Source organism: Xiphophorus couchianus, chromosome 22, assembly GCF_001444195.1.
Source record: "Xiphophorus couchianus chromosome 22, X_couchianus-1.0, whole genome shotgun sequence".
Lineage (NCBI taxonomy): Eukaryota > Metazoa > Chordata > Actinopteri > Cyprinodontiformes > Poeciliidae > Xiphophorus > Xiphophorus couchianus.
Window position 1 is genome coordinate 15,554,880 of NC_040249.1, and position 12,099 is coordinate 15,566,978.

At 39.3% G+C, this 12,099-nt stretch overlaps 1 protein-coding gene across 1 annotated transcript; it reads left to right on the forward strand.

Moving 5' to 3' along the window:
* The first annotated feature begins 229 nt into the window (after positions 1-229).
* Positions 230-12,097, forward strand: LOC114138185 (lutropin-choriogonadotropic hormone receptor-like). The gene is made up of 11 exons (XM_028007298.1): positions 230-430; positions 739-810; positions 4,607-4,681; positions 4,938-5,012; positions 5,888-5,962; positions 6,248-6,325; positions 6,498-6,566; positions 6,990-7,064; positions 7,849-8,037; positions 8,426-8,479; positions 9,036-12,097. The coding sequence occupies exons 1-11, from the start codon at positions 261-263 to the stop codon at positions 10,183-10,185; spliced, it is 2,082 nt and encodes a 693-aa protein (XP_027863099.1). The 5' UTR covers positions 230-260; the 3' UTR covers positions 10,186-12,097.
* Positions 12,098-12,099: the final 2 nt, after the last annotated feature.

Consider the following 12,099-nt stretch of genomic DNA (forward strand, 5'->3'; position numbering starts at 1 on the left):
AGCAACCTCACAATTACAACAGTCCCTGCATCTGATCCAAGAGCTCAAGGAGAAAGAAAAAAAAAACTGAGTAGAGGAGAGAGACTATTTAGCCTTGTACCTCTGGCCTGGTAAGATAAAGCCACCCTGAGGGTTGTTTTATCATCAACTTCAAAAAGATTGCGCAGGGTTTTTTTTTAATATAGTTTTTTTTTTCATTTGTGTGTTAATATTCTTTTTCTAATTTTCATCCCGTAGTGAGCGCTGGCCCGTTGTCAGGCATGGCTCCCCGGGCAGTCTGGCTCCTAGTCGCGCTGTCCGCTGTCCTGAAACTGCACTCCTGCTGGGCTTATACCTGTCCGGCCATCTGCCGCTGCAGCGCCGACACGTTTCAGTGCAGCAGAGACACTCAGCTGGCCTCCAGGACCGCAGCAACATCTGTGCTGCGACTGTAAGTAACCCAGCTTGTCTCTGGCTTTCAACAGGTACAAGTCACAGAGAGGAGTCTTTCCTTTCAGCTTATGCCATCCTATAAACTTTTTACTCTCCGCTGCGTTCAGTCCCTCTTCAACTTAACTTTTTTTTATTTTATTTTACTGTCACTGTAAAGTTCCTCTTAGCACAGTTTTATATGATAAATGTAGAGTAATCCTGAGAGACAACTTAAAGAGACATTTTTGCTGCCTATTTTCCATTTTATTTTTTTTATATGTCGCAGTATAGCTGTGGATTTAACTGCTTTCCTCATGAATCTTACAGAAGGCTCACCCAGCTGCCCTTGAAACAAGTTCCCACTCATGCCTTCAAGGAGCTGATCAACATTACCATAATGTAAGTGGCTTTCTCCTTTACATATAAAAGGAAATTTAAAGTGGTGGATTTATATTAAATTCAATTAGGGGGGTTAGAGAGAGACTCATTTTCTTTTAAACATAACAGTATGCATAAGAAAATAAAACGTTTTAATCAGTGTAATTACTCATTTCGCAAAGTAGTGCTAGTAAATACATGTTGCCAGACTTGCACAGTGACCTTAACTGAAAATGTATTTAACATTCTGACTAATGTTGAATGAAATTTATGTAAATAAAAAGCCTACTAACCTGAAAATACATCACCACTGGCCCTTTTCCGTGTGGGACATCAGTATTTAATATCTTTCTGGCAATGTAAGGCATTATAAGACCAAAGATTTATTTTATAAGACACAACACAATATGCTTCTAATTCTTTAAATGCACTCTGTTTTCCTGCTTATTGACGATAAACTCAGTTTTTAACATTCTAACGTTCAGCAATTTTAATATTTGTGCTAAATCTTTGTGAGTACTCACTAGCGTTGCGTGATCTCAAGAAAATATTTAATTGTGATACTAATGTTAAACTTTGCGATGTTAATATAAGTTGGAATAAACATTTTCTTACCGTTTCGTTATCATTAACAGTATCTTAGCCACTAAACCTATTCATCAGATGTAATACTACAGATCCAGGTTCCAGTATATTCATACACACCCACTTCTACTTTGTTATTGGTCAACCACACACTTTTTGTAGTTATCAACAAGCTTCTGGACTGGGTATCTGAAGACTTTTTTGTCACATTTGATAGATTTTTTTCTAAGTTCTCAAGCTCAGATCCAGGTATTAAGCATAGTGCATAAACATTCTAGAAACTTAAAGTAGGTTTCCTCGTTTAATTTATTCCAAAACCAGTTTTAATTTTAGATGGTTGTTAGAACATCCAACCAGCCATCTGAACCAATTTGTCAGCAACAATGAAAGAAAATTGGTTAGGATGAACAGGAAAATCCAGGAACCAACAATGCTCTATCGATCATGAAGTTATTGAAGCACCAGTCTGTGTTACCAGAGAGGCAAAGTTCATAACCTTCACAACTTTTGAAAACCCACCAGCCCAGCAGAGCTTTGTAGTCTCCCTCAATTTGTCCTTTTCTGTTTCTGGTCCAACAACTTTGAAAAAATAGTCTTCTCTATGATTAGCACGTTGTCTCTGACCTTGTTCAAAACCAAACTCAAGACCCATTTATTTAAGCAAGTTTTTAATGTTTGACTTTTAGTATTCTTTACTTTTTTAACATAGTTGTATTATTTTAGCTTTTACTTTGCACTGCTTCCTTTTTATTGCGTTTTGTATTTGTTCTTACTTTGTAAAGCAAAACAAGGCATTGTTGGAAGGCGTTATATATAAAGTTTGAAAGTGAAATATCTTCTGCAGAAAAACATTCACTGTCAGATGAGCTAAAGATGTATATATCTGACCCAATTATCAGAAATCTTGTGATTGCAGAAGATGGAATAATTAAACCAACTCTAAATTTATCTCCGCTTCCCAACCACAACAAGTGACTGGTTGAAACGTGGGCAAAGTTGCTTATTTTAAAAGAAAAATTACCCGAAACCCATCAAATCTGGTTTTTCGAAAAGACAAAATAAGCTAAGATTAATCTTTTAGAAGGGCTTTACCTCAACCCTGTTAAAAATTTGTTGACTATGGTTAACAGCTAAGCCTATGCAAGTCAAAAATCCTTTTAAATGGATTCCAAACTTTGAATTTGATTCTGTTTTAAGAAATTGTGACCATGTGTTACTTGCATTAAATAGATCATACATTGTTGTCTGATCCATTTGATTTATTCTTGAAACAAGCATAAGTCAGATGGATCATTATTCATCAGCCTGACAGGATTATTATTATCCTGGTCATGATGAGTGGATGTAAACTTAAAAAAGCCCTCAGATTCAAATTAGGAACATCTGTTATGGATCATGTGTTCCAAGGATCTGAATCAGATTTAAAGTTAAAACATAAAATTTAAAACTGTCTTAGTTGTAATAAACTCAAAATACATTCAAAGTGTTTTGAGTCATTCTTCTCCCTGGACTCTCATCGATTTATATATTTCCTTTGGGTTCTGAAACACACATAATTTTCATCATTGTGGGATGATGAAACACGAGTTAAACGTTGCTTCAGCTCCTCTTCTTGTCAAGCATGTTTCTTTAAAAGCATTTGCTTGCGGTTGAAATTGATCTGTATTGCAGACGTATCAATGTTAGACCACTGGCCATTAATCGTCGACAGAAACTGACCAAATCAAGACTTTCATGGCGATGTTAGAGAAGATTAGGACCACCAACTGACTCCTGAACAGTGTATCATTCATGTACTACCGCCCAACTGTCAAGTTCAAACATCTCAACTCTCTTACACATAGAGCAAAAAAAAATCCTCCCTTTATATGGAAGGGGTGACTTTAATGGAGCCCGTGGGTTGTAAAATCCCCTGGAGCTCAGCGGTGGATGTCTCAGCAGCATAATTATCCTCGGCACAGCAGCAAATCCGCCAAGAAATGACTTAAAAGAACAAACCCAAGTGTTATGTTATCACTTTGTCATATTAATCACACAGAAGTGCTGCAGGGGACCGCGATCAAATCAGGTGAGAAAACCCTGAAATGTGGTGAAACTAGGGAAACGGCGCACAGAAAGAGGGGGCAAGTTGGAAACCTGTGGTTACTTATGCAAAATGCCCACTTGAACTCAACTCTGAGAGGAGACACCTGGGCTCTAATCGTCCATGTTTCCTTTTTTTAAGTATCAAAATTTTTTGCATGTGACTATGTGACTTTTTCATGCTGTGCTGAGCATGTTTGACTTTGCTCTGTTCCTCAGGGACACGCCTTATCAGTCTAAGATACTTATTGTACTTTAGTCTGATCTGCTAAATGGAGCCCAAATTTAGTCTGTTTTAATATAAAAGAGGTCCCAACTGTCCAAGTAGCTTTAAACCTAAATGAAATGCCAGTTTTACAGCTGCAATCCTTCATTTCCTCCTCGTCATTAAGTCTGTAATGGTAGAATGACATGACAGTGTGCTTTTGTCAATGGTGATGCATGCTTGAAATCACAGCAGCACTTCATTTAGGCGATCATGTGAGGAAGCTTTTTATGACCTCTAAGCAGTAATTATGACACTATATGTGAAGCAATTAAGAGACGGGATGAAGGGAACGAGGATCCGCGGTACAGATGGAGTACTTTAATTGTTTCTCGGTTGAAGATAGAAGGACGTCGAAGTTAGACGTCCAAAAGGTATCGGCTGATTACAGCTGAGCGACAGTCGAAAATGATGATTGCAGGCAGAAGATGGAGAACGTTTTACGAAGTCAGCCATCACACAACAAAGTAATCAAGGACGAATATAAAAAAAAAAAAAAGGTCTTGGTAACTTTGTCTCCGTGTCTTTGTTTAGTCCTACTTTTCCAACATCTTCACCTACTCTTGTTGACCCAAAAACATCTGTGATGTATGTTTGGAGCTTTTCCACACATGAGTTCCTGGCATGTGAGTGCTAGTGGCCTAGAAAATGTGAATTGGTGGTGGGATTTTGTTTTTGGAAATTTCCCTGATGGTTTGCATTGGTGTATCAATCATCCCCGTCCTATTTTTACTCTGAATGCATTAAAAGTTAAGCATTCCAAATCAAACCTAACACAGAAGGGGGAAAAAAATGTTTTATTTACCAGCTTCATGTGAGATAATTCCAGTGTATGTTCTTAACTAATGACTGAAAGAGACTCATTCTTTTTTTGTTGTTTTGCAGAGAGATCTCCCAGAGTGACTGCATCACACATATTCAGAAGCACGCATTTTTCTCCCTCCACAGTCTGGTGCAGATGTAGGCTAAGCAACATTTTTACCTTATACGAAATACCCCCCATCCACTCCCTGCATATCAGTTTCAAACACGATTGAAGAAATATTCATTTGCATGTCATTTATGTTTCATTGGATTATTCTGTCAGTTACAAGGCTGAGTGTTTAATCATTGAGTTTCAGTGCAGCTGATACATAAATATTTTGTGTGAATGTGAATGCTTTTGCATGTCAGACATAGCAATTACTGATTTGTTTCCCAATTATTGTTTCTGCAGCTCAGTGCAGAATATCAACAGTCTGAGGGTCATTGAAAGGGGAGCCTTCACGGATCTGCCCAGGCTGGAATATTTGTAAGTAACTTTGTTTTGTTTGTTATGCATAAAGACGTGACGATAAGTTTTGGGATTCTGATGTTTCACTGCAAAAACACAAAATTTGCCAAGTATTTTTGTCTAGTTTGTCAAGCAAATATCTTAGTACACTTTAAATAAGACAACACTAACTCAAAAAGTAACTTTCCAGCAAGATATATTACTTACTTACATAAATAATTCTTGAATATTTCTGAAAAAAAGTCTTAGTTTTACCAACAATAAAAAAAGAAATTTGCCAGTGGAACTAGTACTTTTTTAAAATCTATACTTCAGAATTATTTACTTAAAATAAGCTTATATATCTTGCTGAAAAGTTGCTTTTAAATTTGTCTTGTCTCATTTCAAGTGATAGATATTTGCACTAGAAAGTAGCCGAAACAGTAAAATTTTGAGTTTTTGCCGTGTTAAAGCTTCCAAAAAGAGACTTGGAATAAATTTCACATTTATTTCACATGTATTTACAAATGATCCACAGAGGATGAACCCAATGAAAAAAACTCTAATTTTACAATTATGTGGCCCTAAAAATGTGCTCCCCCGTGAACATACCAGGTTTTTCTGATGTAAACAAATAAGATCTTAAAAAACAGAAAATAGAGTATTTTCCACCTTTCCCATTACAGACGCTGCAGTAACCTGATTATATAAATAACATTTATGAATCTTTTGATTCAATTTTCTCAATAATTCTTGTACCTAATTTTAGGTTCGTCTGGTCTGGAGGAAAGTGTCTGACATTTTCCTCCTGTAGCTAAATACATAGTTTGCAGAAAGTTACAAGAAGCTTTGCATCATTTTATATGTCTTCTTATCTATTCATGGTCGCCTGTATCTGCCACTTGTCAATGCAGGAGCATCTCAAACACAGGCCTAACACACTTCCCAGACTTGACAACCATATCCACCCTGGCATCAGATATCATCCTGTGAGTATTTTCATTTCAAATCGGAGCTTCTCTGCCCCAGCTTAACGTACATTTGCAAGTCATAAAATGCCTTTTCCTTAGGTCACATTTTTGGACAAGAGCCATTGCCTCTAAGCTCAGTTTTACTTTTATTCTGTCAATGTCACACTGCTATCAACCCTGACTGGTACTCTGTCTCACTGTGACACAGTTCAAACAGCCCTTATTTGTATAAATATGCATAATTTAGTCTAACCGAGAATGGAGCCAAGCAGCCTAAATGAGCGTTATCTCCTCCGCCTGCAGAGAAATGGCAGACAACATGAGGATCGACATCATTCCTGCCAATTCCTTCCAGGGCATCACAAAGGAATATGTCGACATGTGAGTGCAGAGGCCTTATTCTCTTTGTTGCTTCATTATCTGAGCTAAAAGCAGCAATTTGTCACTATTTGTTTCGTTGATGCATGTTTGCATATTTAAATGTTCGGCTCGCTGACCTTGGCAATATGTGCCACTGGCGAAGAAGTAGAATTAATAAGCGTGTCCTCAACAGGAACCTGGTTAGGAACGGCTTCAAGGAAATAAAATCTCATGCGTTCAACGGGACCAAGCTCAACAATCTGTAAGCAGTTTGGATTATTTAGAAATTTGCCTCATGCTAATGCAATATGCTGCAGCAAAGCAGCCTGTCGCAGCTAAGTGCAAAGGATTTCCTACTCCAATCATAAATTACTAATCGTACCAGTAAACAACCCTTATGTAAGACTAAACAAAGATTGGACGCCTCGTTGTTTTCTTGCCTTGTTCCATAATGTTGAACGTCAATGAAGACGAGATCCATACAGACACCCTGCAGTCTAAAAATAAGACCCATCCTCCTCAGTGCTGGCTTCAGAGAACAATAAGGAGATGAATAAATACATTGGGGGCAGCGTTGGTCATTATTATGTCATCTCAAGTTTCCGTTCAAACTGTGTGTGAAGCAGAAAACTGCAGCTTGGGTTTGAGGTTACTTGTGTTGCATTTTTCTTCATGTGTTTTGTAGAATATTGAGGGACAACAGGAACCTGCATCATATTCAGGAAGATGCTTTTGAAGGAGCCACAGGTCCAAGCTATCTGTAAGTGTTGCTGTAATTTCTATATTTTCACCAATATATGGTGTTAAGGGATGTTTCAACAGATTTTTGCACAAATGCGTTCATCTACACGTATTTGAACGTTTTATAAATTTGCTCATAATCACAAAAGCCATTTTAGAATCCAGTAGCATATATTCGCCGAGTGCATCTGATGCACCATTTTCAGCTGAGAAAGTGATCACAACATTCATTACGAACTTTTAATTTCGAAGGGCATAAAGATAAAATTCATTAGAATAGATTCATATTGCTTTTCTTACACCATGGCTAGATAAGCACAGTTCTCCAGACTTAAACATCCCTGGTAAAGATGTAAGATCACTGAACATAAATTAATCTTCAGTTTACAACGTTAAATCTCACATGCCAGAAATTTTAAAAATTATTCCCTAATTTGATACGATTTATTTAGTAGAGAAAATTGGTCCAACTTTGAGTGGAATATCCAACTTATTTCTCTTGATTGTTTCAGAATTTCTAAACATCTTTGCCTCTGTTGGTTTATTTTAATAAGTTTAAAATGAATGCAGTCAAATAGAGAAGCAAAGAAGAACCCCGATGTTGCGTTTCTTTGCACAGAAATATATTAGTTAACTTCCCTTGCGGATAGACTGGCTTTGCAAAACTCCTGCTGAGCTCAAATTGAAAATGAAAAACACCCAGAGATCAAGGTTAATCCAAAGATAGGCGGCAGCATTTTATTGAAATAAATTCCCATCGCTGTCATTTTTTCCAACCCTCTCGGTCGTGTTCTGTGTTTCAGGGATGTTTCGTCCACGGCTCTCAGTTCCCTGCCGAGTAAAGGTCTGAGTCAAGTGCTATCTCTGAAAGCCACCTCTGTGTTCTCCCTGAAGAGCCTCCCGCCATTAGATGGCCTCTCCGAGCTGCTGGAGGCCGAGCTCACTTACCCGAGCCACTGCTGCGCTTTTCACACGTGGCGCAGGAAACAAAGGTAAGCGACCAGCACTCCCAGCGATGTGACAAATCCATGTATATCTGCATAAGAGGGTGCGTGCTGTGGTGGCGCAGGGGGTTAGCACGCCCCACGTTTCGAGGCCTTAGTCCTTGACGCAGACGTCGCGGGTTCGACTCCCAGGCCCGACGACCTTTGCCGCATGTCTTCCCTCCTCACCCTCCTTCCTGTCTGCCTACTGTCAAAAAAATACGAGCCACTAGCGCCGCAAAAACTCTTTGGAGCGAAAAAAAATATATATATATATCATAAGAGAACCAGGCCGTGTCGCCTGAATACAGATCATCAGTCGGCAATTAGCAGTCAGCTTTATTGACAATTCTTGCAAATTAAAGTTCTCTGCTCTTTTTTTCTCCTTTCTTTCAAGGGAAAGTGCCTCAAGGAACTTTACAAAGTTGTGTGATCTCAGCAACTCCGAAATGTAAGTTGCAACCTGGATCAACATTAGAAATCATCCTCGCTGCCATCTTTAAGTCTACTTGTGTGTAATTTAATCTTGGTGTACAGACAGCTGTTTTGTAAAAGCCTCAGCTTTTCTCCTCGAGTTGGACTATCACACCGTTTACCAATAATAGCTACTGAAGTTTCAATATAAAAAAGTTTAATGGGCATTCTTACTTTTGCAAGTCACCATCTACCCTTAAAGATGTGCGAACGGATCTCAGCCTTTAACAACAACATCCATGAACTGTGACGGCTCTAATAAAACGCACCAGCTGCACTTATGATTCTGGTTTTGATTAATGTTTGCATTAACAGAAGGCATTTGTATTTTTTTTTTATGTTATAATTTTGTTATGAAGAGCTGTGAGTTGGATAACATATTGTTTCATTATCTGTGGGAAGTGAACTGCTGACAATCAGCATCTATTTTGTTTCTCTAAATCAGATGAGATTAGCGTCTTGATGCTTCAGATGATACATTTCACCAGTGAGGCACAAACAACCTTTAATAACATTGTTTCTTCGTTCTTCAGAGAGCCCACTGATGACGGCATGAATCTCGTCTTCGACATAAGCTTCCAATACCCGGACCTAGAGTTTGGTTGCCATAGCAGGCCGTTCGTAATGTGCACGCCGATGCCGGATGCGTTCAACCCCTGTGAGGACCTGCTGGGCTTCCCCTTCCTGCGCTGCCTCACCTGGCTCATCACGATCTTCGCTGTGGCCGGTAACCTGGCCGTCTTGGTCATCCTGCTCATCAGCCGCCACAAGCTGACCATCTCAAGATTCCTCATGTGCAACCTGGCCTTTGCCGACCTGTGCATGGGGCTCTACCTGATGCTGATTGCCTTCATGGACTTCAACTCCCGCCACGAGTACTACAACCACGCAAACAGCTGGCAGACGGGGCCCGGCTGCAGCACGGCCGGGTTCCTGACCGTGTTTGCCAGCGAGTTGTCAGTCTACACACTGACGGTCATCAGCCTGGAGCGCTGGCACACCATCACCAACGCCATGCACGTCAACAGGAGGCTGCGACTGCACCACGTGGCGGCCATAATGGCGGCCGGCTGGGGCTTCTCCCTGCTCATGGCTCTACTTCCTCTGGTGGGAGTGAGCAGCTACAGCAAGGTGAGCATCTGCCTGCCCATGGACATCGACATGATGGGCTCTCAGATTTATGTCATGGCCGTTCTCATTCTCAATGTGGTCGCGTTCCTAGTCGTCTGCTTCTGCTACGTATGCATCTATCTCAGCGTCCACAACCCGGAGCACGCCACCCGCCACGGCGACACCAAGATTGCCAAGCGCATGGCCGTGCTCATATTCACAGACTTCATGTGCATGGCGCCAATCTCCTTCTTTGCCATCTCGGCCGCGCTGCGCATGCCCCTCATAACCGTGTCCCACTCCAAAATCCTGCTGATTCTCTTTTACCCCATCAACTCCCTCTGCAACCCCTTCCTGTACACCATCTTCACTCGTGCCTTCAGGAGGGACATGTGCCGGCTGCTGAGCCGCTGCGGCTGCTGCGATGCCAACTCTGATTTCTACAGATCACAGACTGTGGCGTCGCAGCACACCTGCATCAACAAAGTGGCCGACAGAAAACCTCACTCGCTGAGCTTTTATGCCTATCACATTAAGATGAAGGGCTGCTTTCTAAGCAAGGGAGCGACATGATTGTCAGCGTGTGGGCTGGGAACTCAGAGGCAACATCTGCTCACTGAAGATGCCGCGTTTGAGAAGGTGAAGGTGGAGAGACTGCTGGCATCACGCATTGCAAATATCTGATAGAATCTCATCTGGTTTATTTTGCAAGCAGAAAATGTTCATTTAAACTGAGGAGGTTTGAAGGTAAGGAAAGTGCATCCTCTCTTCTGCACAGGTATTGTAAAAAGAAGCAGATAGGCAGAGAAGAAGAAAAAATGAGCTTGTTGAAGAAATGTAAAGCATCACTGTTTGGTTGTACTCTAAACTATTGCTCAATGAGATATTTAAAGTGGCTCTAAAAGGTTTACCCATCCCTGTTAAAATGGTAGCTTTTTGTGAAGTACATAAATTAGATCCATAATTTATTTCAAAACTTTTTGCACCCTAAATGTGAAACATTTTCTACAACACAGATTTGTTTAGAGGAAACTGAGGCGCAATTCTACGATTACCCACTTGCATAACTGTGCACACCTGTGAGATAATACTTAGATGAAGAATCTTGATTCAATTTAGAGCTGCATGATAACAGGAAAACACGCAATATGCAATGATATTGGTGACGGTTGCAATAATGCAGATAGACCCCAGTTAATGATTATCCCACTGAGCTGCTTAAAAGAAGAAAAAACAAACTAAACTAGCTTTTATTGGAAAAGTTGCATCTGACCAGAGTCTGCAGTTTTGGCAATGAAGCAACTTTCCAGTTTCTTAATGACTGAATTACCAAATTCTGAAATATAGATTAGATATCTATGCACAGAGGGACACACAGAACAAAATGAGACTTTTCCATTAATGAGTCTGCTTAAGACTCAAACTGTCTGAATGTGAATCGCTCAGATGAAACAAAGCCTGAGCTTTTGCAAGGAGAGTGAAGAATTAAATAACACTTCATGTAAATAACATGAAATATTTAAATGTCATTAATTTATTAAAACTGGAGATAAACAGAAATAAATGTATTTATATGTGCCTCAATGAAACGTATTGAATTTATTCTAATATTTGGCAACTTTATGTTCCTGTGCTGAACCACATCATGAATTTAAAATTTCAAAAATATATTTTAATTATTTCTGTATTTCCAAAACTAAAAATTTTATATCATTTAAAATCTTTATTTCATAAGTTATTTATTGAATCTGGGCAGTCTTTACTCTCCATACTTTTTGAGCATGGTGCCACAGATGCAGCTCAGAACACAAAGCAGCTCACACACAGTGAAACATAGTGGTGGCAACATCATGCTGTGGGATTGCCGTTCATGGTCACAGTAGACCAAATTGTTCTGCTATAAAGTTGATTTTGTCCAAACATACTGCATACCAAAAATAAAAAACTGCTTTGCTGTAAGGAAGTTTTGTTCCTAACGGTCCAGTTAAAGTCCAGAACCAAAAACCAACATTTTGACAGACGAAAAAGCACACACTGAAAATAATTCAAATGTTCTTCAAGAAGTATTTCTAGGTCTGCAAACCTAAGAAAGTCATTTTTTTTTATATTTTCCCCTAACATTTTTTTTCCAATGGAATTGCACAGAATCTTCACATCCACATTAAAAGTTGGGAACAATTTTAAAAGGATTCCTCATTTTGTTTTTCAAACTCCTAGCATTTTCATAGGGGTGTACACACTTGAGATCCATCATGAATCCATTAATGATTTCAGAAATATCTTTATTAAATCGAGACTTTTCCATTTGTATATAATAAAAAGGTTTAAATGTCTTTTTAAATGGTTCTACTCAAAGTTGACTTTTAGCGCCACCTTTTGGGTTCAGGAGACATTTTGACAGGAGTGTTTGAAGACTGTAGTAACATGAAAAGTCAAACTTTATACTGAAATGTCTGTTTTATTTAAATAAAATTGTGGTCATTTACT

Coding starts and splice junctions, on each gene's coding strand:
- LOC114138185 (XM_028007298.1), top strand. CDS start 261: ATGGCTCCCCGGGCAGTCTGGCTCCTAGTCGCGCTGTCCGCTGTCCTG. Junction 5,963..6,247: donor CTGGCATCAGATATCATCCT/GTGAGTATTTTC, acceptor CTCCGCCTGCAG/AGAAATGGCAGACAACATGA. Junction 6,326..6,497: donor ACAAAGGAATATGTCGACAT/GTGAGTGCAGAG, acceptor TGTCCTCAACAG/GAACCTGGTTAGGAACGGCT.